The sequence below is a fragment of the Bos javanicus genome, chromosome 29 (assembly GCF_032452875.1).
Source record: "Bos javanicus breed banteng chromosome 29, ARS-OSU_banteng_1.0, whole genome shotgun sequence".
Classification (NCBI taxonomy): domain Eukaryota; kingdom Metazoa; phylum Chordata; class Mammalia; order Artiodactyla; family Bovidae; genus Bos; species Bos javanicus.
Window position 1 is genome coordinate 51,185,296 of NC_083896.1, and position 26,947 is coordinate 51,212,242.

The following is a 26,947-nucleotide window of genomic DNA, read 5'->3' on the forward strand; positions in this document are numbered from 1 at the left end:
CAGCACAGGGAAGGACGGCTGAGGGGCAGCGAGGAGACATGGAACTGCAGGCCTCCACCATGGCTTTTATTTGCTGTTTGCTCATGGAGGTGACCTCAACTCTGGGCCACAGAGACCCTCATGACCTACTCTCGTGACGGTGGGGACCAGGCCTCAGAGTCTCTGCCTCCAGCACCGTCCACGCGCCCTCCGGGTTAGAGGGTCAGATGGAAGATCCCGAGGAAGGGGATGTGCCCTTCCTCAGCCTCTTCAGGGTGTCCCTGGACAACTATCCTTCACACAGGCCGCCAGGGGGTCGTGGGGGACTGGCGGGGCCCAGGGAGCAGGCGGGCACCATGATGCCACTGCTCTGGCCAGGCCATCTGGGTGCCCAAGTGCGGGGCCGCGGAGACCCCAGGCTGACTGACTGCACAGAGGGGCAGGGGCTCTGGCTTCACAGGGACTGGCAGGCCCAGGGGGAGCCCTGGAGCCAGGAGCACGCACTCAAGCACACACGACGAGCCCAGTGCCATCGTGCACACAGGAGGAAAGGGAAATGGGACCTTGAGGGCTGAGGCTGCTGGAAGGTTCATGTTGAGAATCACCAAGGACCGAGGGCCCAGGCGTCAGTGTGGGGCCGGCACCCCCTCTCTGTCGGCCTCCTCGGACCCCGAGGCATCATCAGGCCCGGGCGTGCGCCCGTCCACGCTGCCGTCGGCCCTGCCCCGGTGGTCCCTGCTCTGCTGCTTCTGCCGCCGTGTCTCCTTGTACCTCAGGGTGATGTCCCTGCGGGCAGCGGGGGTGCGTCACCACAGGCCGGCCCGCTGTGGGGTCCCTGGATCCCGCCTCGCAGAGGAGCTCAGGGCCTGGGGCGGCAGGCAGGACACCCGGGGCCGCGGCGCTCACCGCAGGAAGAAGCGCCAGACAGTCCAGGTGAGGGCGAGCACGGAGCCGAGAGTCCAGCACTGGGCGATGTAGAAGGGCAGGGACAGCGTTAGTGTGTGCGGGTCGTACTTCACCACGATCAGCAGCTCCGTGACCGTGATGGCCGCCACCAGCCAGGCCTGCTGGCCCAGCTTCTTGTGCAGCTTCCTGCGGAGGGAGGTGGGGCTGCGCGGAGGCCGAGGAAGGCCCCGCCCCGCCGCCCCCACCCACCACCCAGGCCCCGCCCCCGCCACCCCAGCCCCGCCCACACCCACCACCCAGGCCCCGCCCCTGCCGCCCCAGCCCCGCCCTCACCCACCACCCAGGCCCCGCCCCCGCCGCCCCAGCCCCGCCCACACCCACCACCCAGGCCCCGCCCCCGCCGCCCCGCGGCCCTTACGGGTCGTCCATGAAGTCATAGATCTCCCGCATGGCCACGCCGCCCACGTTGACGAAGAAGACGAGCCGCAGGAGGACCAGGTAGTGCTCGGGAGGCAGCCACAGCACGAACTTCAAGTAGAAGGTGTTCAGCTCTGCCAACAGAAACTGGGGGCAGAGGAGGGTGGCTGGGAGCCCGGGCTGGGGTGCGCGGGAAGCCCAGCCTCGCCGGCCTTACCACCAGGATGATGCCGCACACAGCCAGCCAGCGGCGCAGGCTGGAGGCCGGCTTCCACTCGAAGCGGACCCAGCTGTAGGGCGTGAACTGGAACACGATCCTCTTCATCTTGCCCCTGGAACCAGCGCCCATCAGCTAGGGCAGCGCGCTCGGGACATGCCCACCTCCCCAGCCCCCCAGGCCTTTTCCTGGACAGTTTCTTTACTTCTTCGAAGAGGGAGGCAGCCGGGGAGGATGACCCCAGAAGGGCTGGCAGGGAAGACAGGGAGCTTGGTGGCCAGGATGGGCTGATGTCCTGGTCGCCGTAAGAGCGATGCCCAGGGTCACATCCCAGGTGTTCACAGGAGGCAGCACCCTCGCCCACGGCCCCTCCCCACAGGGCCTCCAGCCCCCCAGGCCCCGCACCAGGGCCCAGGCCCGCCATATCAGCAGCTCTAGAGACGTACTTGTAGGTTGGAATGTTCCAGAGGCCCTGCCACTTGTATGTCTTCAGGGACAACCACTCGAGGGTCTTCATGCCACAGTAGATGCCCAGCCCATTGCAGACAAGCACGTCCATGATCCACTGGGGGTGGGAGCCAGGTGGGAGGTGGCGGCGCCATGGGCCCCCAGCACCGAAGGCCCTGTCGGAGGGGACCGGGAGCTGCCCTCCTCCCCCCATGGTGTGGCCGGTGGGGATGGAGGCACGGGCTTGTGGTGGGGACGGGGGCACCTACATGGTCCCACCAGCACTCGCTGAAGTTGGGTAGCTGGTGCTCCAGGCTGTACTCCAGGAACTCGAACATCACACTCACGATCGTGCACATCCACCAGTCGCGGATCATCAGGGTCTGTGGCCGAGGCCAGGGCGTCAGCTCTCCGCGGTGGGACCCTCAGGGACAGCCTGCCCCTCCCCGCCCCACAGTCCTCAGGGACACACAGGTAGGGGGGCAGCTTCCACTCCAGCTGCCCCGATTCGAGACACTGAGGCAACTCTCAGGTGTGCCCCAACCTAGGGGTGTGAGCAGTTAGCTACGGGCTTATCCCACCCAGGGACCGGAGGCCTCCGTGGGTTGGTCTCCTTTGCTCTCTGCTGGCCACTGCAATGCCCAGGACACATGAGGTCAGGTTGGGGCCCCAAGCCCAGTAGCCTGCCCGTCCAGCACTGTGGGTCCTGCTCACCTCATGGCTGGAAAACAGCCCAGAGCTCAGGGTGGGCCTGAAACCAGGAGACCTGTCCAACAAGGAGGTACCCACCTTCAAGTACCAGCCGATGAAGTGTGCAGGCACAAAGCCGTCCAGCTTGTCCTGTGGGGCAGATGCAGGCCTCGTGCTCGGTCCCCCAGTGCGCGCTGGGAGGGGACCCTGCCACCACCAGAGGGCACCCTCACACGTGAGCCGCTCAGCCCCGGGGCCCCCACCCCGTCCAGTCTGCAGAATGACTCAGGTTCCAGAAACACCCACGACTGGGGCAGCGCCCAAGAGCCTGTCCAATAATCCGCCAGCTTCACGCCCAGGACATGGTACTGGCTTGCCGGAGGAGCCCCCATAGCGTGAGGCCCGTCAGGTGACCGCTCCCGGGCACTCACCCAGACGTTGTGGAAGGGATCGGTCTGGTTGTCTGCATCGTAGATGAGGCAGTTTCCCCCGTAGTCCCTCTCTGGAAGTGGGACCCCCAACCTGGGGTCCACGTACTTCAGAAACTGGCGGCCGTCCTGGACGGTCTGCAAGGCCAGTGCCCGCGTCAGCAGGGCGGGTCTGCAGTGTCCAGACGGCGCCCACCAACCAGGAGGGGAAGCACCTGTCTCAGTGTGGCCCCACGTGGGGCGGGCAGAACGGGGGCGTCTCAGGTCCGAGGGTGTCCCCATGCCCCCATGGAGAGGCCCAGATGGCCAATCCCCCTCTCCTACCCTGGAGAGGCCCGGATCGCCGCTCCCTCCCCTGCCCCAGGCTGCTCAGGCCGGATCGCTGCTCCCCTCCTGCCCGTCTGCTCCGGCCGGACCGCACACAGAGGGACGGCATCGCGGGGTGTGCTTCTTCACACAGCGCCTAGGCAGCCTCTCCTGACACGAAGGCGCCAGCATCAGCCAAACATGCCTCTAGACCCAGCACAGAGACTTTGGGTGTCACCCCCAGGAGGGGAGGACCCCCAGCAAGAGAGCCCTGTTCGTCCCTCTACCCCCTCTGGCCACCAGCTGGGGCCCCAGACACTTGTCATCAGGACCCCGAGTACCGGCCAAGGGACACACAGGGAGGAGGTTCCAGGTGGGGTGACGAGATGTGGTCTGTGGTGTGCGGACAGACGGCACCCAGACCTGCATCTTGTCACATGACCGAGGTGATGCCACGAACTGAAACGTCCCCACATGTGCTCTGGGAACGTGGGATCTGAGGCCCAGGAAGCAGGGCAGCACCTGTCAGCACTGCGTCCCAAGTCAGGATGGCCCCAGACCCTGGTGCCAGGTCAGCGGGACTCAGGGCCCTGGACACTCACGCCTCAGATGTGAGCAGTGCAAGTGTAACCAGTCTGTCTCAGGGCATCTGAGGAAGTCAGCTGCCGTCCCAGCCTCGGGCTCATCAACCAAACCCAGAGGCCAGACCAGGAGCCTCCACTCAAGGGAAGGCCGAGGAGGCCGACTGACTCCTGGACCCTCTGGGACAGGGCAGCAGCCGGGCAGAAATCTGCACACAAAGGCCAGGACCCACATGGCTCCATGCTGCTGACTGACAGGGCCCAGATCTAGGTTCCTAAGACCATTCCAAAGAAACCAGGCTCCCTGGAGAAATGGTTGACTCCAGGGCTGGGGCAAGGGGCCCCAAGATGGGCCTGGGTGCGGGTATCTTCTAGCACCAAAAGGAGGGAGGTGCTCAGAAACATGAAACAAAACACCGAGATCCCACAAAGATCGGGCTTGTGAGCGCGCCCTGCAGCCAAAACCGGAACAATTTGAGCAACAGAACAAATACCAACTTATAACCCCGAGGATAACGCAGATGACCGCGAGGGGGCGCTGATGTCAGAACCGAGTTGGGGAGAAGACACGACCCCCGCAGGCTTCCCGCTGGGCTGTGGAGCTGCTCCTGCTCCGGAGAGGGGCCTCCCTCCTGAGGGCCGGGGCGGGGAACCTGGTAGACACGCCTGCCAGGGATCTGGACCATCACCAGCGGTCAGGATGTGTGTCAAATCCTAAAAGGAACACCGGTCACGCCCCCTGCAACCCTGGGAGCAAAGCCAGGAAAACACACGCCAGGCCAACTACAGACAGTGTCTCTCATGAAGACAGTCGCAGAAATCCTCTGCAGAGTCCTAGGCAAACAAGTCCAGCAGCAAATACAGAGGGCCATGCCCCACGACCCAGTGGTTCATCCCAGTGCTGAGCTGGTTCAAAATAAACGAGTTAACACATCCTGTTAATAAAGGGGAAAACCCACATGATCATGTCATCTGATGCAAAAGAAAAGCATCAAACCAACAAAATTCAACAGCCTCTCATGATAAAAACACTCAACAAATTAGGAAGAATGGAAGTTCCTCCACTGATAAAGAGCATCTGATGAAGGCTCCCTACTGAGAAGTTGGGGGTGGGAAGGCTGGTGCTGGGCAGTGAGGCCAGAGATGGACAGACACTCAGCTTGGTGAGGAAGACGTGAACCCCCGTATTCCTGCAGAGACCCCCTCAGAAGCCCCCTGAACAGCAGCAGAGCTGTGAGAACGAATGAGTCAGGTGCAGCTGACAGCACATAGCAAACAGGCCGTGTTTCCAGATGCCAGGACCAGCAGAGCAGTGTGAAGCCAAGATAAGCCCACTGAGGACAGCATCAGGAAGAGAGATACTTAGGGCTGCACTCTGAAACCCACAAAGCACTGCTGGGAGAAGTCAAAGACCCGCGTACGGCAAGAGTCCTGTGCTGCAGAGAAGGATAAACTGAGAGAAGGTGTGGGTTTTACCTAACAATGACTAACTGTAACAGACGATTCACATTAGTGTAAGACGTTCATAACAGGAGAAACTTGGTGAAGGACTAATGGAACCTCTCCACACCAACCTCACAATCCTGTAAATCTGCATTAAAATAAAGTTTCTTTTAAATAAATAAAACAAAGTATGGACTATTAATAAAAATCAACCAGAACAAAAACTGGTCTCCCCAAGACATACCGATGTCCACAAACACGTGCAGAGATGCCCAGTGTCACGAGCCATCAGGGCATGCAAGCAAACCACAGGAGATGCCACCCTTCACACCAAGAGCCGGGGGACGCGGAGAAACGGGGAGCTGTGCGTGGCTGCGGGGCTGCAATGCGGGCCTGGCCGCAGTGGAGCGCAGTCCTGCGGCTCCTCTAGAGATTAACCACTTCCAGGCGGGTCCTCAGAGGAAGGGAAAGCAGGGCTGAACAGACACTCACACACCCGCATCCACAGCGGCGTTACACAGTCACCAGAAGTGTAGGCAACCCAAGTGCCCGCTCAGCATGAGTGAACACACAGGCGCGGCATCAACACCACGGGACGCTGCTCAGCCTTGAGAAGGAAGGAGAGCCTGACACAGGCTGCAGCACGGATGAACCTCGAGGACGCGAGGCTCAGAGAAGCGATCCAGTCACAGAAGGACGGACGCTGTCTGACTCCCCCCAGAGGACACGAGGCTCAGAGAAGCGATCCAGTCACAGAAGGACGGGTGCTGTCTGACTCCCCCCAGAGGACGTCCCTGGAGGGGTCACATCCGGAGACACAAGGGTGGATGGGGGGCCAGGGGCTGGGGCCGTGGCGGAAGGGCAGTGAGTGTCCATTTGGGAAGATGAACAGGTTCTGGGGATGATGGTGGGGAAGGTAACACAGCCTGGTGAACGCTCTAGTGTCCCGAGCTGGAAATGGTTGAGATGGCAAATTTTATGTTACAGAATTTTTTTTTTTTACTATAATTAAACAAATTTTTAATTAAATGCATTGCAATAAACCTCCCCAAAACTGTACCGAATTCTACATACACGTGTGTGTCTGTGCACGCACAAGTGAGTAAAACTGCTCTATGGACTGCATCAATATCAATGTCTTGGTTTGATACTGTCTTATATGTATTTATTTTAAATTGAAGCATAGTTGACTCTAATGGCCAAAAGTGAAGAGAAACTAAAGAGCCCCTTGGTGCCAGTGAGAGGAGAGTGAGAACACTGGCTTAGAACACAACACTCAGAAAACTAGGACCAGGCATCCAGTCCCATTGCGCACGCCTGCTCAGTCACTTACGTCCGACTCTTTTCAACCCTGTAGACTGCAGCCCTCCACGCTCCTCTGTCCACGGGATTCTCCAGGCAAGAATACTGGGGTAGATTGCCATGCCCTCCTCCAGGGGATCTTCCCGACCCAGGGCCCAAGCCCAAGGCCTCCTACGCCTTCTACATCCCAGGGGTATTCTTCACTGCTGAGCCACCGGAGGAGCCCCTCTGGTCCCGCCGCTTCATGGCAGATAGAAGGGGATAAAGTGGAAGAGCTGACAGACTACTTCCTGGGCTCCAAAACCACTGCAGATGGTGACTGCGGCCATGAAATTAAGACGCTTGCTCCCTGGAAGCAAAGTGATGACAAACCTAGACAGCGCATTGAAAAGCTTCACTTTGCCGACAAAGGTCAGTCCAGTCAAAGCTGTGGTTCTTCTAGCGGTCACGTACGGATGTGAGAGCTGGACAATAAAAGAGACAGCAAGTCGAAGAACTGATGCCTTCGAACTTGGTGCTGGAGGAGACTCCTGAGAGTCCCTTGGACTGCAAGGAGATCAAACCAGTCAATCCTAAAGGAAATCAACCCTGAATATTCAGTGAAAGGACTGAGGCTGAAGCTGAAGTGCCAATACTTTGGCCACCTGATGTGAAGAGCTGACTCACTGGAAGAGACCCTGATGCTGGGAAAGACTGAAGGCAGGAGAAGGGAGTGGCAGAGAATGAGAAGGGTAGATAGCATCACCGACTCAGGGGACACAAATTCACTCTGGAAGACAGTGAAGGACAGAGGAGCCTGTCTTCTGCAGCCCGTGAGGTCACAGAGAGTCAGACACAGCACACTGCCTGAACAGTGGCTGACTCACAGTACTGTGTTAACCTCAGGCACACACGCCATCTTTATTTAGGCAAAATATCGAGGACCTGGGTAAAGAACAGAGAACCTACCTGTGTAATTTTTTCACAACTTCCTGTGAATCTAATTATTCCAAAACAAAATGTAAAAAGAAACTCAACATGAATGAACAATCTTGGTGTAAAATATAAAACTGTGGAGGTCTTAACAGGAAACACAGGAGAAAATCTTAATCAACTGGTCTTGGACAAAGAAGTCTTTCACGTGACATCAAAAGCACAAAAAGATAAGACGCCAGGCCGACCACTGTTAAAAGAACAAGGCCCAGCTGCAGCCTCGGGGGAGGAACGTGCAGGCTGCCGGCAGAGGGCCCTGCGCAGGGACAGCGTCAAAGTCCCAACACTACAGTAACCAACCACCCGGGTTCTCAAAATGGCAAAAATAAAACTTCACCAAAGAGGATGTTTGCTTCCTGGGTCATAAATGCAGGAGAAGTTGGTAAACATCACGAGCCATTCTAGAAATGCAGTGAAACCCATGAAAAGACACTGGCTAAAATAAAAGATTCTGATGACGGCCAAAGCTGTGAGGGCCCCGGCTATCAGGCCGACCCGCCACGACACAGGAGCCCTCCCGGGGTCAGGTCACGACAGAGCCTGTGCCGAGGCTCTGAGCTGCTCCTCTCACACCCGTCCCACGCTAGCCCACACTGCTGGAGGGACAGACAGACGGCGGTGCCTCCACCAGAAACACCTTCCACAGCAGGGGAGCACCCAGGTGAGCTTCAGGGCCGCAAGGGCCACACAGCTCCACTCCCAAGGTGTCTGAGACAAACGGCAGGGGAGGAGGGGACAGACCGTGGCTGCAGGGGGGCTGCGGGGGCCGGGCTCCCCGCTGACTCTGGCGTGTACACACACACAGACACAGATACACGCAGCATCACGACTCCCGCCCTGCACACCTTCCCTCAAGGCAAACTTTCCCACGTGATGATAACTCACACAGCCCTCGCTGACGGTTCTGAGACCAAATATTGAAGTCACGCTTCAGACATCAGACAGATGTCGGCGGCAACAAATCCTGATCCGAGATTTCCTAAGGAGATGAGTTTCCAACCTCCTCCCACTGACCACCTTGCCGAACACGTGCCAGAAGGGACAAATGCACGCACAGCCACGGTTGTCCACAGACCGGAAGCGAGGCCACGGCGACTGGCCCGGCCACCGGTGACAAGTCAGCGCCTCCTCTGCCACCTCACACCCACCTGAACCCCACATTCATGCAACCAAGAAAAACCTCTTACCTGGAAGAGTATAAAGATGAGAAACAGCTCGTAGACCACACTAACGCAGAGCCAAAATCTCCAGTAAGCTGCAGAGACAGAGAACACAGAGGGTGGGGCGCTCGCCCCGAGGCTCCGCAGACCCCACGCGGCTCCCTGACGCCCGACACGCGTGGGCCTTGCTCCAGGCCCCTCCCGGGGTCCTAGCAGAGACTCTGGAAGTGAGCTCTAACCCGGGGTGAGCATGCGGTTCTCTCCGGAGCTCTCCCTTCCTCTTCCTCCATTCCTGTCCCTAATCGTCCGTGTCTTTTTGTCTCACTGCCGCAGCAGAGACGGCCCACGAACCATGGGACACGAGCAGCGACAGCCAAGGCCCTTGTCCTGTGTCCACTGGGGACACTCCTAACCCTCATCACTAAGTAGGTCTGCAGGGTTTTGGTAGAGACTTTTTGTCAAGTTTAAGAAAATCTCTTAATCCCAGTGTGCTATCAAATTGGTTCTATCATGAACGAATATGAAAACCTACTCTTCTGCCTTCATGGGAATTCGTTTTTCACCTTCAGTGTTAGTGTGATGAGTGACGCTAACACATTTTCTAACGTTAACTGGTCCCGAATTCCTGGGATGACAGCTTGTTTTAGGAACTGTCCTGAGTTCGTCAGCACGCTTGTCCAGTGGCGACACTTGGCATGCACACTGTGTACTTTAAAGTCGCTGAGAGTCCACCTCAAGTGTTCTCACCGTAAAAACAGCTGAGGTTACACGAGGTGGCAGAGGTGCTGACCGTACTGCAGTAACCATTCTGCAATACGTGCATGAAGTCATCACTCAGAACCCTTAAACTCGCGTCACGTATCGATTATATCCCGACAAAGCTGGGAGAAGCAGCCCTTGTGTTAGCTGGTTCTCCCCCTCACCACCCGCCTTCCACTCTCTCAAGCTCAGCCTTCCCTGGCAGATGAGACAGTGGGAAGGGGAAGGTCTAGAGCTGCCCCAAGAATCTTCCTAACCCTGTTTAATGAGGCCTAAGGCACCTGCTCTCCCCATGCTTACGTCTATGGAGAGAAGAAGCCCACCCCCAGGCTATTTTTAAAAGCTAATTAAAAAATAAGCTGTGCACACACACTTGCCCACGGTAATTCCACAGCTATTCCAGGTCATCCGTGACCACGGCACATGCGCTCCCACCCCGAGCTTCGCTGCGACCCGGGCCAGGCCGTGCGGCAGGCGAGCCGGGCATGTGCGGGCCTGCTCTCCAGAAGCGGGCGGGACGTGTGCGGTGCTCGTCTCCTGGGTTTGAGTCCCTTGGCAGCCGCCTGGGCACAGCTGTGCACACACTGGGCCCTGGGGTGGCCCGGCACCCTTGGAGCCTGTCCTGCATCTGTTTGCCAGGAGACCTGTGAGAACCCATGCTCGCACAGGCAGAAAACCCAAGCTAGTGAATTCCTGGGAAAGTCGGCTATGTACTGGGAAGGAAACAGCTCAGGTGACAAACGTTCTTCAAGCCCGTGAAGATGGGGACGCCTGGAAAAGTCTCCCTGGCTCAAGGCTGCAGCAGCAGCTCCAGGGCTGTGGTGGGAGATGCAGGGGGACACAGCCGTGGTGCCCAGCCGCTGCCTGTGAAGGCGGCTCTGTCCCTGCTCGTCCACACCCACATGGGTCAGAAAGGCCCCCAACCCCCCTGCCAATTGACTGCGGAGCCCACCAGGAGTCCAGGCCTACGCACCCCCACCCCCGGTCCCCAGAGGCCCTTGTCCATCCCCCGGCCGGGGTCTCCACACGCCCCCCAGCCCCGCCCCACGCTCCCTGAACCACCCAGAGGCTCCTGAAGCTGGGTCCCTGAGTCCGTCTGCCCTGCTCCCCAAACGAGCACTTGTATTTTCTTCCTAAACATCAACACTGGCCCCCTCAACCGCACTGGCCATCTGCCTACCTACTCCAGCTTTCAGAGAGAGACGCGAGTGAAAATAAAGACCATGAAAGGAAGGGGGCCTTTGTAACGGGCCAGACCCAATTCCAGTTTCCAAATAAATCAGCTCCCCAGTCCGGTGGGCCTGGAGCCTCGTGTCTGCTCCCCCAGGAGCGACTTGAGCCGGGCCCAGGAGGGCGGGGGAGTGGAGACCTCGAAACACCTCCTCATGCTGTCCTCCCGGCCTGTAGATGCAACCTGATTTCAGGATTTGAGTACCAGGTGAACAAGACGTCCGGCAGGTGCCCCCGTGGGAACCTACCGAGGCTGGCAGAGAAACAGGCTCACACGCAGAAACTAAAGAAGGGCCAGGCCACGGTCGGAACACAGACTCAGACACCACAGAGAGGAGGCCGGCCGGGGCCCCTCTGGCCCGGAGCCGCAGCCGGGCTCAGAGCACGCGACGCGTCCTGCTGGGCGACCCGGGCGCGACCCAGGTGGGCCCCGCCTGTCCCGCCGGTGACTCACCCAGCCCCCGCGCCCACGTGGCCTCGCTGCCCTAGCGCTTGCGTTCTCCCTTCCAAGCCCGTGTGACAAGCACGGAACACACCTGGTTTCTCACTGATCCTGGTTTCTGACACTTGAGCTCACTCCTCCACGACTCTGGTTAGGAGTCCACACCCTTCCTGGGCAGCAGTGGACAGGCCCAAACCAGTGGAGAAGGTCCTGCGGCCCGAGCTGGGGAGGCCAGGACCATCACACCGCCCCACGCCCCGGGCAGGGACCACGCAGGCTTCAGCCACACCAACGTCTCAGGGGGCCGAGCGGCTGGTGAGCCCCCAGCTCAGAGCCTCCGGGCACGTGGGCCCCCAAGCCCTCCCTTCCGGACAGAAGCTGGGCAACAGCCAACACAGACCCTTAATCTGCCGCTTCCACAGGTAATCGGGTGGGGACACCCATGCGCACACGTGGAAACTTACCACAGCCTAGCTTATCGCCGTGGAACTGGAAACCCCAAGCACACTGTTATTCCAGGACGGGATCCGTGCACGTGGCACGTTCAGATGAGGACTGCAGCCACCAAACACCCAGTTCTCAAGCGCTCACCAGGACGCGCTCGTGAGGCCTGCGTGAGCACTGAGGACGCAAGGCGCGAGTGCAGCCGCTGCTGCCATGCTTGCAGCTGCATGTGCGTGCACACACACACACACACACACACACACACTACAACGTATCGGTGCTTATATTCACGAGCGGCTTCTATTTTCATTTAAAAGGATGACCCTGGGATGGAGGCGGGATGGTGGAGACAGGAGCGCCGGCTGCGGAGGGTGTCCAGTGACCCCCTGCCGTGAAGAGCAGGGGGCCCTGCAGCGGAACGCAGAGCACCTGCGAGAGGCCGCCAAGTGCCCTGCACGGTCCCAGGGCCCCTCCGCCCCCAGGAAGACTTCCCTGACTAGCACCGTGTGGGCAGGAGCGGGACAGGAGGGCCCAGAGCGGGGGAGTCGGGGGAGAAGAGGGGCTTCCCGGCGCCTGCGATGGGGAGGCGCGCAGGACACTCACGCAGCAGCACAGACACACGCGACCCTCAGAACAGCACCGCCACTCGGCACACACGGAGAAAGGAACGGCAAGTTACCTGGATGAGGTCTGGAAAATGGCCCGTCTTTAGCTTGTGTGACTCCAAAACATAAGAAAACCAAAATACTGGCCACAATACCTCTGCAAATAAAGAACAAACAGCCCTCAGTGTGCGGAAGCGTGAAGCTGTGGGTCGGCTCCTCCTAGGCAGGAGGTGGGAGGGAGCCTGGGGCACCCACGGTGGGGACCGCCCCGACCCCCGGTGGGGCAGAGCTGAGGCTCAGCCGTGGTGAAGCTGGTGGCTGAGCACCGCCGCCCTGGCCTGCACGGCCCCCAGAGGCACCACCACCCCGGAGAAGGCCCTGGCCCCGGGCTGGCTTCTGTGCACCGTCAAGGGCTAAGGCGGCTGCGCGGTAAACACACACACCACAAACAAACAAACACCCCTCCAGGCCCACACGTGACGGTCCAGGGTTCATAAGGCCCTAGAAGGAAAGAGGCTGTCAGGGTCCCAGGGCTTCCCGCTCTAACAGGCGGGCCCCTTGGTGGCTCTCTCACCCCAGGGCTGCGTGTCCAGTCCGAGCAGGAGCCCCAGGAGACAGCGAAAGGCACGCGTTCCAGGCCATGGTGACCCCACGTGGCCCAGGAGCAGGCCTGAGGACCCCGAGCCCGGGCCCCAGCCCTGGCGGTCAGTGCAGACTGGGCGCGGAAGCACACTTCCCGCTTCCAGGCCCAGCGAAAGGACTGAGACGCCCTCCCACCCGGCGAGACTACCTGGGAGAACCTGTCCACCAGAAGCACTTTTAGAGGAAAGCAAATACATCACGCTTTAAAATAATCTTTTAACTTCAGAACAGAAAACTTACAAAGACAATACAGAATCTCCCGCATCCATCACTTTGGGACCTGTCACAACCGGTGAACCGACACTGACACATAACTAGAGTCCACAGCACTCCTTCTTCCAGATCTCCTCAGTTTTTAAGCTAGCGTCCTTTTCCTGCTCCAGGCCCCAGGCCCCGCACGACAGCCGTCTCCTCAGGCTCTGGCAGCCCCTGTTTGGATGCCTGCACAGTGTTGAGGAAGACTGGGCAGGTGCTTTGTGGGTGCCCCTGAATGAAGGCTGTCGCTGCTCACGACTAGATCAGGGCTACAGGATTTTTGGAACTGAGACTACAGATGTTAAGAAGACCATCTTTCCATCGTATCAAGGGTACACGCCATGGACACAAGCCGGACCACCGGTGCCAACCTGGATCCCCGCAGGGTGCCTGGCAAGTGTCCCCCTCGCCCTCGGGAGGGAGGCCCCTGCATGGGGGTGGGGAGCAGCTCCACAGCCTGACAGGAACACTTCTGTCTTCTCCCGACTCATTGCTGACATCAGCAGGGACTCGAGGGTATCTACATTGTATTCGGGTTATAATTCAGCACTTGATTGTTTTCTTTGCTCACACTCTTCCAGCTTCGGCTGCTGGGAGCTTTCATTCAGCTCCTGTATCTCTGTGACATACCCTATCTTTGTGGGGTTTTGTACTTTTTTTTTTTTTTTAGCATTCCCTTCTTTCTGGTGCTGGAAGATACCCCAGGTCGTTCTTGGGGGCTCCCTGTCCCAGCCCTGGAATCAGCCATTTCTCCAGAGAGCCTGGCTCCTTTATTGGGGAACGAATGGTCTTGGGAACCAAGACCTGGGTGCCCATGTGCTCCTTCCCTCTGGACCCTCTTGGCCAACAGAACAACAAGACGTGTGTGCCAACCCTGCACACACGCACACTGCAGATTCGCCTGTGTGCAACCCGGCTCCACGTTACACTGCGCCCGAGTCCTCACTGATGCCCAGCAGCACCTCTTATCCACGGGTCGCTCTCCCCTCGGTCGCCTGTGACCTGCCCCCAGCGCTGAGACCCTCGGCCCCCACCCGCCGCCTGTGTGGTCCCAGGGCTCGGGGCAGCAGGGAGCCTGCTGCTGACCCGCGCCCGTGGGAACCAGCGTCGCCCCAGGGCACAGTGCTCTGTGCGCGGCCCGGGCCTTCACGCCTACAGACCCCACTCACGGCTACAAGGCAACTTACGGGGCTTTGGTTGGGACCTCGCTGAATCCACAGGCCGAGAAGAAATGACACCTCACCAATACTGAGATCCTATCAGCAAACACGGACTATCGGTCCCCTGATTCAGATCTTTGATTTCAGTCATCAAAATTTTGCAGTTTTTCTTACGTGGATCCTGTACACTTTTTTTTCCATTTACACCTGAGCGTTTCATTTTCTCCGGTGACTGCGGTCAGCGCCTGCCCCCGGCCCCTCCCTGAGGCGCTGCGCTCACGCTGAGGCAGGGGCTCCTCCTTTCACAGCGGCATCCCCGCCTGGGGTCCTCCGCCTGCTAAAGTCTTTACAAGTTGCACACTTAGCTTGGTGTTGTTCAGTCCTGTATTTACCATTACAGCATCAAGACAGCTTCAAGGCTCCCCAAATGCCCCCACTCCACCTCTTCACACTGCCCTGCCCCTGGAAAGCACTCGTCCCTCTGCCCTCACAGCGCCGCCTCGTCCAGATGTCACAGCACTGGGCACACGTGGCATACAGCCTTCCCAGATGCGCTTCTTTCACTCCACAACAGGCATTTAAGCTTCACCTCTGTCTCCATGGCTTGGCAGCTCATTTCTTTTTACTGCTTAATAATATTCCACTGTATGAACAAATGCAGTCCACTGTTCACCCATTCAGCGACTAAGGACATTTTGGTGGCTTCCAAGTTTGGTGCTTCCGAACAAAGCTGCTGTGACGGTCCCCGTGCAGGTTGTGTGTGGCCATGAGTATTCAGCTCCTCTGGAAACACCAAGATGCAGCTCCTGCTGCTTTCTGCTTCGTCCTGTGATGGACGCTCCCGCTCCTACTGGCGACGGACGCGCTCCTGCCTGCGGGGGCCGGCGGGGCGCGTGTGGCGGCGCTCTCTGCGGACACACGGGGCTGCGTGTTCTTTCCCGGGCTTGCGTCCTTGCTGGTCTCCCTCCAGATTTCCCGCCAGGTTCGTCTGCGCTGCTGGAGTCCCCGTGCAGAGCTCTGGAGCTCTCTGCACAGAGAAGACAAACACGCCGTCAGGCGCGTGTCTGGCGAATGTCCCCCACCAGCCTGAGGCTTGTCTTCTTGCTGTCTCAGCAGCGTGTTCTGTAGAGTAGAAGTTTTTAATTTTAATCAAGTCCAACTTACCAGTTTTTTCTTCCACAGAGCATGCTTTTGGCATTCTATTTAAAGAGCCATCAGGACTCCCCTGGAGATCTAGTGGTTAAGACACCTGCTTCCCTGCAGGGGGCGCCAGATAGACCCCTGGGAACCATGATCCCACGTGCTGTGTGGCGCAGACAAAAAAGCCATCAAACCCATCACCAGATTTTCTCCTGTGTTTTTTTCAATAAATTTTAGTTTTCTATTTTACATTTATGTCTATAATCCATTTTGAATTAATTATTGTGCAAAGTATATAGGATCTGGTTACTCCAGGGCCACTTGTCATCACGCTCCTTGCTCTGCTGACTTGCCTTTCTCCTCTGTCAAGGACGAGGGGGCCGTGTGGCTCTGGGTTCTGCTTTAGCTTCCTCCAGCACCACTGTGCTGACCACTGCACCGTGTGCAGCCAGCCCTGCAGCTGGGCAGCCTCCCCCTCTGGCTCATTGTATTTCTTTCTGTTACAAATAGGCAACATACATTGATATTGCACATGTATTGATGAGCCTACACATTTACAAGTGCATAAGTCCATCCTAAAGAAAATCAGTCCTGGGTGTTCTTTGGAAAGACTGAAGCTCCAATACTTTGGCCACCTGATGTGAAGAGCTGACTTATTTGAAAAGACCCTGATGTTGGGAAAGGCTGAAGGCAGGAGAAGAAGCGGACGACAGAGAATGAGATGGCTGGATGGCATCACTGATTCAATGGACACGGGTTTGAGTGGAGTCCGGGAGTTGGTGATGGACAGGGAGGCCTGGCGTGCTGCAGTTCATGGGGTCGCAAAGAGTCAGACACGACTGAGCGACTGAGCTGAACTGATGTGCACGTGTACGTAAACATCCCAAATGTCACCAACAGATAATGAGCCAAGGGACTGGGGCGTGTCCACACAGTGGACCATCCCTTGGAAACGGACCAGAATGACCGCTGACAGACACGGCAACACGGGCGTCATGAAACCATCATGCTGAGCAGGAGGGGCCGGACACGAGGGCACGTGCCGGCCGAGACTGTACGACAGGCCAGAAGGGCCTGTGGGCTGCGGTGCAGACGGCCCCCGGCCTCGGGGAGCCCGCGTGCACCCACCTGGTGGTGGCGTGTGCTGACCCGGCTGGCTCGGATGGCACGCCCATAAATATTAGATGGCACGCCCATAAAGCTGCTGGAGGAGGGGAGTCTGCTCTCCTGAAGCGACAGAACACGCTAGATCCAGAAAAAGAGGCGAACTTCAAAGTTCAGGGAAAGCAAACCAATTTCCTAAATTTTTAACATAGATATTAATAAAAAATAACCATAACCTTTGGGAAGCAAACATCAAAAGCTCCGACATAATAAAAAATAAAAATACGTGGGCTCCAGCAGCCTCCAGACACAGAGGGCCGCGCCACAGCCCAGGCTGTGAGGTGCTGACTCGGGGAGAGACAGAGGGCCGCGTCACAGCCCAGGCTGTGAGGTGCTGACTCGGGGAGCAGGTGAGCCCCCTCTGGGGGTGTGAGGGGTCCTGTACACTCACCAGTCCCTGGGAAAAGCTGCAGAACCTCGATCAGGTGCAGGCGTGGGGCCTGCAGGCTTCCAGGACGGGCTCCAGGCACCATGGCAGCCCCAAGGGCCTGGAGGGAACTCTCCTGCCCTGAAGTGGTTGAGAGGGCACAGCAGTGCCCGGGGCCCCAAACTCCTACCCACCTGCCCTCCCCAGCCCCGCCTCTGCTGAGATCACATGGGGGACTCGGCAGATACCCAGGTGGCCCTGTTGGCGGCATCTGTGCCCTCGCTCGGACACGGACAGCTCGGCAGAAAGGCCGGCACAGGATGAAGAGTGGGGGAAGTGCCCACAGGGGTCCCGGGGTGGCCAACAAGCCCCCTTGACACTGGGGGCTGGGGTGGGGGTCCCTGGCAGCAAGGCTTTGTGACTCACCCAGCAAGCATCTGGTGGGACCCAGCCCTGCCCCTGGGATGGTGTTCCAAGACACTCTGTATGGGTGGGGGCGGGGAGAGTGGCTCTCCCCTGGGACCTCTCTGGCCCGGTGACATCAGGACTGCTCGACTCTGGCCCAACCTCACAGCCACACGGGACACCTCTTCAGTCTGACCAAGTTCTGCCTTCCGGGCTCCCTGCATGGCTGCGCCCAGCAGACGGTGCAAACCCTCCCCTCAGGGCCAGCACACAAATTCACAGCAAAGGCCAAGTTCCAGTCAGAAGCCCCCTCGAGGCGAGAGCAGGGCCCTGGCCAAACGGCCTCGAAGCCTCCCGGATCCTCAGGGCTCCCTGAGGTGGGGGGACAGCCCCCCGGGGCCCACCCGGGTCCAAGAGCAGTGCAGCTGCCTCCTCGGCGCCGGGCCCCACTCCCCGTGTGCCGGCCTGCGGTGTGACCACGGAGGGCCGGGGAGGACTGGGCACTCAGAGGGGCTAGACTTGGGGGCTGACACGCAGAGCTTGGAACGAAGAGGAAGACCCAACAAAGCCAATGGGGAGACTGCAGGGAGGCGGGGGGACCCCACAGAGCGTGGACCCAGGAGTCCGGGCAGGAGGCCTGCACCTCATGGGGGAGGGCGAGACGCGCCTCACGTGTCCTGGACCCTGGCGTCCACGTCTCAGTCCAGCCGGAGGGCAAGACCCCAAGGGTGAAGGAATACAAGCCCAGTCTACCCGCCGATGATGACCAACAGTCTCCTGGCACCTGTGGGCTCTGGGCGGTGCCCTCCATCTCTCCTCCTGCCTGGCCTCCTCCAGCTGCCCTATCAGAGCAGGTGGGGCCTGGGCCCCAGGACTGGACAGCAATGGGGGCTTCGTGGGACCAGAGGAGAGAGGTGAGTCCGTCCAGTGTAGAAAATACACAGAAACGAGTTTTAAAACCAGCTAATCTTCCCCACGCACTTCTGAGACTGGCCCCAGAATCTATCGGATTCAGGCAAAGGACACAATCCTGCCAACTAGTTTCTTTCTGGAGATAAGAGAAGATGGGCCACACTCCTCACACGGGGCCAAAACTTTCTAACAGCCTCTTATCAGCCCAGTGCAGAGCACGGCGCCAACTGAGGGAGCCACTCCTGGCCTTCCAGAAAGCCCAGACACTCAAACTCAAAGTTACCGTGATTCACAGTGAGAAATGAGGATTTGGCCTTCCTCTGCGTCTAGCCAGAACTCCTAAAACCCCCGGAGTTCCCTAATTGCTGAGGGCCACAAAGCTGTCCCTGGTTATGTTTCGAATCCCACCTCCAAATGGGACCATCCACAGGTCCCCCAGCCCTCTGGGGGCGGGGGAGCTGACTGCCAGTGGCCTGCCTCAGTCAATCGGTCGCGCTGTGTGAGGAGCTCAGGGGCCGGGTGAGTGACCCCCCAAGGGCCTCTGGGACGCGTAGGCGCTCAGCACCCCTGCCCCACCACCCGCCCCGCGTGTCTCCCCATCTGGTTGTTGCTTAGTCTTCTTATGGTGAACTTTTTATAATAAATAAGCAAAATGTTCCTTGATTTCCGTGAGTCACTCTAGCACACTAATTGAACCCATGGAGGGAGCATCAGGTGACAACCGCATTTGCCACTGGGGGCTAAGAGGGTGGGTGCAGCCTGGAGGGGCTGAACCTGGGGCCACGTGGCCTGGCGCTGCCCAGGGCGACAGCATCGGAACTGAGCTGACCTGCCAGACACTCAGGTGAGGCCTGGGTTGCCAAGGGTTGGATGGGTGGGGAAGTCGCCCCATTGAAGCTGACCCGAACCCCTGAGCCCTCCCTGGAGCCAGGTCTATGGTGCCAGGGCTGGGCCAGGCAGAAGAAGGGCTGAAAGTGCCACAAGGCCCCAGGGCCCCAGGAGTGCAGACCCTCGCCCGCTGCCAGGCTGGGCGGGTACCTCTTGGTGTTGTAGGCCGTGTCCCTCGGCGTCTCTTCCAGCAGAGTCACATAGCCCAGCACGCAGGTGAGGATGAAGAGCACGGTCAGGGTGTGGGCCCGCCTGCAACACAAACACAGCCCGCGTCAGCGCACGGACAGCACGCGGTGACCACGCGAGTGGCACGCCCCGAAGGAGCGCGCTCCGTCTTTGACCTGCAGCTCAAAACCCACTGACCGCTGGCTGCTGGTCTCGTGACGCTCGGGCGGTCCTCTGCCTGCGTGTCGGCTGGGCGGGCGGGCGGCGGGGAGCGCGGGCAGCTCTTGTTCAGAGGGACTGGGCCACAGGTCACACAGCTCAAGTCACAGGACAGATCACGCTGAGAGACCAACCTCGCAGTTTATGCCATGACCGCACGTGAGAGCCCCGCGAGGGTGACGCAGAGAGAGGCCCCAGGACCAGACTGAGGGCGTGGGGCACAAGCACTGCCGCCCACCCGGAGACCGGGCCGGGGATGGCTGCCCGGACGGGCTGGGAAGTGGCCCCTCCCGCTACCGGGCCACCTGGCTGAGGCTGCAGCGTCCCGCGCGGAAGGAAGGAGCTGGCTCTCGGCAGCCAGCAGGCCTGCGTGACCGGAAACACGGCCAGGGCCACCGCGCTGTGTCGAGCGCCACACGCCTGCCGGAGCCCCTGCCTGCTAACAGCTGTCTGCAAAGGAGGCAGGGACCCAGCTCCTAGACCGAAAAGAGCAGTGCGTCCTTGGAGAGACACCTCCAGCCTTGAGCAGCGTCCTGACGCCCAGGCAGACAACACGCGGGAAGCCCCGAGCCCAGGACTGGCCCCCGAGCGTCAGTTCCCTGCCTGCCGTCAGAACTCCGTGAAACAGAAGAAACCAGAGTCGGTCACGAGCTTGGAGAAAACACTCTCAACACTCACGCCTGACAGAGGCCTCTGTACCCAGAACACACGAAGAGCTCTTACAACTCAACAGTGAGGACAGTCTCCTGCAAACGCAAACAAGACTCGACACACACCTCACAGAAAAAGGCGCGTAACTGGCCGGCAGCACGCGGGAGGCGCAGCCGGCGAGGCTGCGTGCGGACCCGCGGGAGCCCCCACCCCGGCCTCCGGCGGCCCCCCGCGTCCCCGACCCGGGCGGCTCGCTCGCTTTTCTCCCATCTTCACTCAACAGCAGCCCACAGCTGCCACAAAAGACGCCATGAGGAGTCGAACTGGAACTACAGAGTTTTGGTTAGTACAGGAAGAACTGATACGTGACGAACGCTACATGCAAGTCCCCCCACCCAAAGACAGACTCTCTCCCTCTCTTCAGTTGGTATTTTATGCTCTTTATCATGCAAACAGAAACAGCTGGGTGCGGTAAGTCAGCTCCAAGTGAAGAAGGCAGACACTGCATTCATTCTTTTACCACGTTTCACAACACTGGCATTTAAAACTGTCAAAAGTGAACAAACTCCTACTTTAACTGTTTTAATAAAATTCAATAGTAACATATTCACGAGTGAGTTTGAGGCCGCAAGGGAGCTCCAGGACCTCAGCCTGCCAGCTGAACTCCACGCAGGTCTCAGGCCCGAGACCGGCGCGGGTGACACCGCAAAGCGCTGCTGCAGGCCGCCACTCCGGAGGCTCCCTGGAGGTGGTGACCCAGAAACTCAATTTCTGCTGGACACCAGCCTACACACAGAAGGACGCGGCGAGCTCAGCTGCCTCTCCTGGGTCGAGGACGCAGCCCACCCTTTCCACCCGATTTGCACAGGAGAAGCAGAGTCACTGAGACCCCACCAGGGCTGAGCTGACAATGATGAGGCGTGGGACTCTACCTCACCTCGGCCCTGAAGATGCTCAGAGCTGAGCCGCATTGCCAGGGTCACTCAGGTCGGTGACAGGGGCCTGGGGTCTGAGCCCTGCCCAGGACGGCTCCAGCACACCAACACCAAACCCTTGTCGTGAGGTGAGGAGACCCAGTGTGAGTGCGCCCAAGTGACACAGACAACACGTTGGCTAGAATATACCGTATGCCAACAAACCTCAATCCTGCCTTCCTGCGCTCTCGCTCTTGGAGCAACACAAACAGAGGGCTGGATATGGGGAAAGATGAGGTGGGCAGGGGCAGGGCACAGAATCAGGGAAGGCCTCACAGCAGGCCTGGAGATGCAGGTCCAGGCCTGCATATAAGAGCTGAGGGCCAGCACAGGGCAGGCCAGCAGTGGGGCCCACATGGCTGGAGGAAGGGGTCCCGCCCTGTGAGGACCAGACTGGCAGGGGTAGAGAGCAGAGGGGGCTTGGGTGGAGCCACAGGAGGCCTGCTCAAGCCCGGGGCGTCTGTAGCCTGCACTCCGAGGGAGGCAGACACCCCTGTGCTCCAGAACGCCCAGCTGCCTGCCCTGAGAGGCTGGGGCCATGCTTACTCTAGTGAGCATTTTCAAAGGAAAAAAGCAAAAAACAGGAATAAGTCAGAAATCAAGGTGTTAGAACAAGCCCCAAAGGCCCCTGCACTACAGACTCCTGGCCAGGCTCCTTTTCAGCTCAAACACCAAGTCTAAGCTCAGATTTCTCCTCAAAAACCACAGAGCCCAGAAGTGGGACAAAATTCGTAAAGCAGTGAAAGAAATGTTGAAGCAGCATCCCCAACCCTGAGGAGTGAAGGTGGATGGAGGAAGAAGGCGGGAATCCAGCAGCAGGCCTGCCGTGCAAGAACCACCAAGGGAAGTTCTCTCGACAGAAGGGAAGAGACATTTGAGGGAAACCCGGGGGCCAGGAAGGAAGACACTCCAGGCACTGTCCTCATGAACGCTGACCGGGGCCACCAGGGCCCAAGTCGGAAGGCCAGATGGATCAAAGAGGACTCGATGTGGCCAAGCGCAAATGCCGGCGCTCACTGTGAACAGAGACGCTGCGACAACGACACGCTGGGGCTCAGGACACAGGAAGACTCCATGCCCTCCAGACGCCAGAGCTCCCAGAACATCGCCGGGCTGCCTGGCTGAGAGGTGACGCGGGGATCTGGGCACAGGGATCGCTCGGCCGTGAATCCTGTGACTTGGCCGCTGGGCCAGCGTGAGGGCATGAGGACAGTGGGCTCCCGGCCACGGCCAGTGGAGATTGCCCAGCCGTCAGCCCCTCTCTAGAGAGGACCAACCCACTATGCCGCATGGGCAGGGAGGCAGTCTGCCAAGCCAATTAGAGGAGATACGAAGGTGTGGCTGTGAGAGTGAGTGCAGAGCGACGGCTTGGCCACGTAAGGCCAAGACCAGACGGCCAGTCCCGGGCCTGCGAGAGGCACCTAGGGCCACTGACCAGCGTGACCAAAAAGGCATCAGCTGGCAACTCATGCTGCCCAGATGTGGGCGAAGCTGGCAAACCCCAACCCACAAGGACTGAGGAAGGCGTTTCCCAGAACTTGGGGCATCTAAGATCTGCTCTGCAAATTCTCATACCTACTTTTAAAGCATATTGCTAAAAAAAATAAATAAATAGAGCATATTGCTAACAGCGGAGCCCCGAGAATCAATTTAGGGCACTCACCCAAGGCTCAGTGTTGTAAGAGGGGAGCATACAACGAGCGTTTCCCAAACGTCACAACCACCCATCTCTTCCCTGACTGGAAGCGTGGTGACCCAGTGTCGATTCACTTATCTTCCACCTACAGGTGGTAACGTTTAGAGGCAGCTGTCAGCACTGGGTCTCCAAGAGGGACTGGAACAACGCTTAGGCGTTTTGAGCTGCTGGATCTTTGCACACTTTCCCAGAGTCTGTGGTGCTGACGTTTCCGAGGCGCTCCCCACCAAAGGCACCATGACTGCACAAGAGGGGTCGGCGCCACGCAGACCCTGCCGGCCTCTGCCCCTTCCGGCCGGAAGCAGCCCAGACTAGGACACCAAGGCTCAATCTGAACTCCAGACTCTGTCGCTGATGATAAGCTGACCCCCAAGAAGCCCAACCTTCTTTGAAAACGAAAACCGTTAGAACAAAGTTTTGAACATGGAAGAGTTATTTTGAGTAACTGTGGAACATATAGTCATTTCCACAAATATATACCTTTTAGTCTTTAATTTTTTGGTAACACTCATTAGTAAAATTCCATAAAGCAAAAAATTAAAAAGAAAGAGTTTTTAATATCCCAGCACAGCAAGGCAATGATGGGAGACTCAGAAAGTGGCTGGGCCCTACAAATACAAGCGAGTCGTTCTCGCCAGGTGAGCATCTGGTTACCTGCCTTATGGAAACATGAAGCTTCTTCCCCTACACAGGTGAGGGCAAAGCCCGGGATGCAACAAAAACCACATACGCCGGCACCCCAACACCTGTGGTGGAGAGGCTGCGGCCCCCGCCCTGGAGGCAGGTCCCCGGAGCCGGCAGCCCTGGGGCACGCCCTCCTCAGAGCCCTCCAGGCTCCATCAGACCTCCCCAAAGGACAGCCAACTACGGCAGGCCTTTCTGCATCCCCACGGGCAGGGACCCATGGGCTGGCAGTCTGTGCTTCTAAAGATACCTGCACTCACTCTTCTCACTCTCTGCCTTCTGAGATCAGTGCAGTGCTCAGCACCCCCCAGCACAGGAAGCCTGCTTGTGCCAGAACCTAAGCTTCTCGTTTCGCTCTCCGTTGTATGCCCTAAAGCAGCAAGTGGCAGCCCCCAAGACAAGCACTAAATGAACGGGAAAGAAGCAAAGCAAGCCGGGCCACCACTCCAGGACCGCAGTCTCCCTTCAGTGGCCAGCAGCTCGGGTGTGGGAGGACTGTGCCCTCTGTCCTGCAGGACAGCCAATGGCCTGGTCCACGCACAGAAATGTCCAGCAGGGTCCCACAGTACTCAAGTCACTAGCTCCGGGGCCGCACCCTCACTGAGGAGGGCACCCCATCCTTTCCCCCTCCTTCTGGCTTCAGGCCGCTGGCGCACAGCAGCTTCCCAAAGCAGGGCCGGTCGTCCCGTCACCCACCCCTCTCCCACCCCTGCCCGAAGCAGCTGCCTGCACAAGAGGAGATAACACCGACCTCATCAGAGGGCTGCTTCCCCCACCACACCCTCTCCTTGCGGCCTCTCCTGGGTCAGATATGACACTTGTGGCCGCACGTGCACCTCCTCTGAGGCTTCCCAGACTTGCTGAAGAAGCTGCTTCCGTGCAGCATCCCTGCGGACTGCGGCCCAAAGCCACCGCTGTCCCCAGGGCCCATGGCGGGACTCAACTTCAGCTGGACCTGAACTGAGTAGCAAAGGGCAGCCACAGCCCTCCTCTCAAGCACATTTTCCAGGGTACAGGGTTTGTGCCTCTAACAAGGAACGGAAAAGCAGCTCAGACAAGCAAAGGATAGCCCAAGGTCACTGGGTCATCAGGTGCATGAGCCATGTCTGGGACCTGTTGACCCAAGGCTGGTTTCCTGGATCCTCAAACGCAGAAGCGCCCAACTCGGCCCATGAACTCTTCCACCTCTGTTCCTGGCTGCCCCTCCCTCCGTGACCCCCCCGTGAAGGCAGACCAGAGGACGGCCTGAGCCTGAGCCGAGGCGTGGCTAGGTCAGAGCTGTACAGGGGTCAAAGGACTGGCCTGGCGCGGGGCCACTCAGGAGAGGGAGCGCCTTCCCTCCACACTCGTCCGCTGGGCTCCTGGCGTGGAGTGCGGCGCGGATACTGCCCCACTCGCCGGGGGAGCAGGGTATCATTTCACAGGGCATCCGCACCGTCAGAGAAAGGGGCCGGACGCAGGGCAGCGGGGGACTGCGGGCAGGGAGGTCAGGAAAAGCCGCTCTGAGGAGACTTCGGAGCCAAACCCTCCCGGGAGAAGGGACAGGGGTCAGAGGTGGGGGCTGGACACCGGGCAGGCCGCGTCCGGGGGCGGCGGCGAGAAGCCGGCCCCGGGGTCCCGGGGCACACTCCACCCGCGCGGCGTGGCCACGCCCCTCGCGACCCGGCCGGCGCCCGGCGAGCCGCCGTCCCTCACCAGAAGAAGGTGTTGGTGCCGTCGTCGTAGACCTCGGACTCGGTGCTGCGGCGGCCCGCGGCCGGCCCGCTCGCTCGGCCCGCGGCCGCGCCGTCCGGCGGCTCCTCCAGCGAGGCCTTGCCCCCCGGCACCGGGGACCCCGGCCGCGGCCCCTCGGCGCCCCGGCGCTCGCCCCTTCGCATGACGCCCGGGCCCTAGCCGCTCCGCCCCGCGCCTTGACCCCACGCACCCGAGTCAGCGCGAGACCGCGCGAAGAGCGCCGGGAAGGGGTCGCGGCGCCCGCTCCGCAGGGTCTCTGGAGAGCAGAGGCTGGGGGCGGCAAGGAAAGGGCGGGCGGTGTATTGTGGGACTTGTAGTCTGAGCGCCTGGGCGCGGGGTATCCTGGGACTCGTAGTCTCCGATGTCATGCGTTAGGAACAGTGCTTGCTGGGAGGGATGCCACCTGGTCGCTAGGTAACAAGCGTTGCGTGAGTTGCGGGAGGAGCGACGTCTCTCTAATCGGGGCGGGGCGCCCAGGCTGCCCCAGATCCTCCTCCTAGGCTGTCTGCCCCGAGCCACGCCCCAGACTCTCCTCCCCAGGCGGCCTATCCCCAGGCGTGTTCTCCCAGTCTTCACTGGGATCTCCAGACTGTAGCTTCTTGGTGGCCAAAGAGTAGTTCTTAAGAGAGGAGTAGACATGGTGATCTTGGTTGACTCAGATTATTAATATAGACAGAGCACTCTGCAAAAATATTCAGTGAACCCCATTTGAAAAAGTCTGGCAACTCCTGAAAGGGTGAGACAGAGTTGCCATGTGACCCAGCAATTCCGTTCCTAGGTACATATTCAATAGAAATGAAAACGTGCAGAACTGTACGTGGATATTGTCACCTTTAATGATAAATGAGCCAGTTATTTCACCAGCAAAGGCAGACTTATTTAGGAATAGCAGTGAGCAGTGGTGGAGCACAGGCAAATCCAGAGATCAAAGTGGGGAACTTGCTACTCTAGGGAAAAGAGGGAGCCGGGAATCAGTTCAGTTCAGTTCAGTTCAGCCGCTCAGTCGGTCCGACTCTTTGTGACCCCATGAATTGCAGCACACCAGGCCTCCCTGTCCATCAGCAACTCCCGGAGTTCACCCAAACTCATGTCCATCGAGTTGGTGATGCCATCCAGCCATCTCATCCTCTGTCGTCCCCTTCTCCTCCTGCCCCCAATCCCTCCCAGCATCAGGGTCTTTTCCAATGAGTCAGCTCTTCACATGAGGTGGCCAAAGTACTGGAGTTTCAGCTTCAGCATCAGTCCTTCCAATGAACACCCAGGACTGATCTCCTTTAGGATGGACTGGTTGGATCTCCTTGCAGTCCAAGGGACTCTCAAGAGTCTTCTCCAACACCACAGTTCAAAAGCATCAATTCTTCAGCATTCAACTTTCTTCACAGTCCAACAGCATCGGACCTTGCTTCTATCACCAGTCACATCCACAACTGGGTATTGTTTTTGCTTTGGCTCCATCCCTTCATTCTTTCTGGAGTTAGCTGGGAATAGAGACTGTGATAACCAGAGTCCATTGGAGGAGCTGGGGATCCAAAGTAAGGAGGTTTTGCAGGGAGGGGGTTG

At 59.0% G+C, this 26,947-nt stretch overlaps 1 protein-coding gene across 6 annotated transcripts; it reads right to left on the bottom strand.

Annotated features, from left to right (window-relative positions):
- Positions 1–45: 45 nt before the first annotated feature.
- PTDSS2 (phosphatidylserine synthase 2) lies at positions 46–25,685 on the bottom strand. 6 transcript variants are annotated; one of them, XM_061407580.1, is made up of 12 exons: positions 25,349–25,565; positions 19,412–19,513; positions 12,403–12,485; positions 8,876–8,943; positions 3,088–3,222; positions 2,756–2,806; positions 2,236–2,349; positions 1,966–2,084; positions 1,520–1,634; positions 1,304–1,449; positions 886–944; positions 46–765 (listed from the first exon to the last, which is right to left on the bottom strand). In XM_061407580.1, the coding sequence occupies exons 1-12, from the start codon at positions 25,528–25,530 to the stop codon at positions 752–754; spliced, it is 1,188 nt and encodes a 395-aa protein (XP_061263564.1). In that variant the 5' UTR covers positions 25,531–25,565; the 3' UTR covers positions 46–751. The 6 variants fall into 6 exon arrangements, with proteins under 6 accessions (XP_061263564.1, XP_061263563.1, XP_061263567.1 ...); XM_061407579.1 differs by having other exon boundaries at positions 886–1,071; positions 25,349–25,564; XM_061407583.1 differs by lacking the exons at positions 19,412–19,513; positions 25,349–25,565 and adding an exon at positions 14,413–14,496 and having other exon boundaries at positions 886–1,071.
- Between the last annotated feature and the right edge of the window lie 1,262 nt (positions 25,686–26,947).

Excerpts from the sequence above, each read along its gene's own strand:
- PTDSS2 (XM_061407579.1), bottom strand. The coding sequence starts at position 25,530 with ATGCGAAGGGGCGAGCGCCGGGGCGCCGAGGGGCCGCGGCCGGGGTCC. Across the intron at positions 2,085-2,235 it reads GCGAGTGCTGGTGGGACCAT|TGGATCATGGACGTGCTTGT; the intron begins GTAGGTGCCCCC and ends TCCCACCCCCAG. Across the intron at positions 1,072-1,303 it reads TATGACTTCATGGACGACCC|GAAGCTGCACAAGAAGCTGG; the intron begins GTAAGGGCCGCG and ends CTCCCTCCGCAG.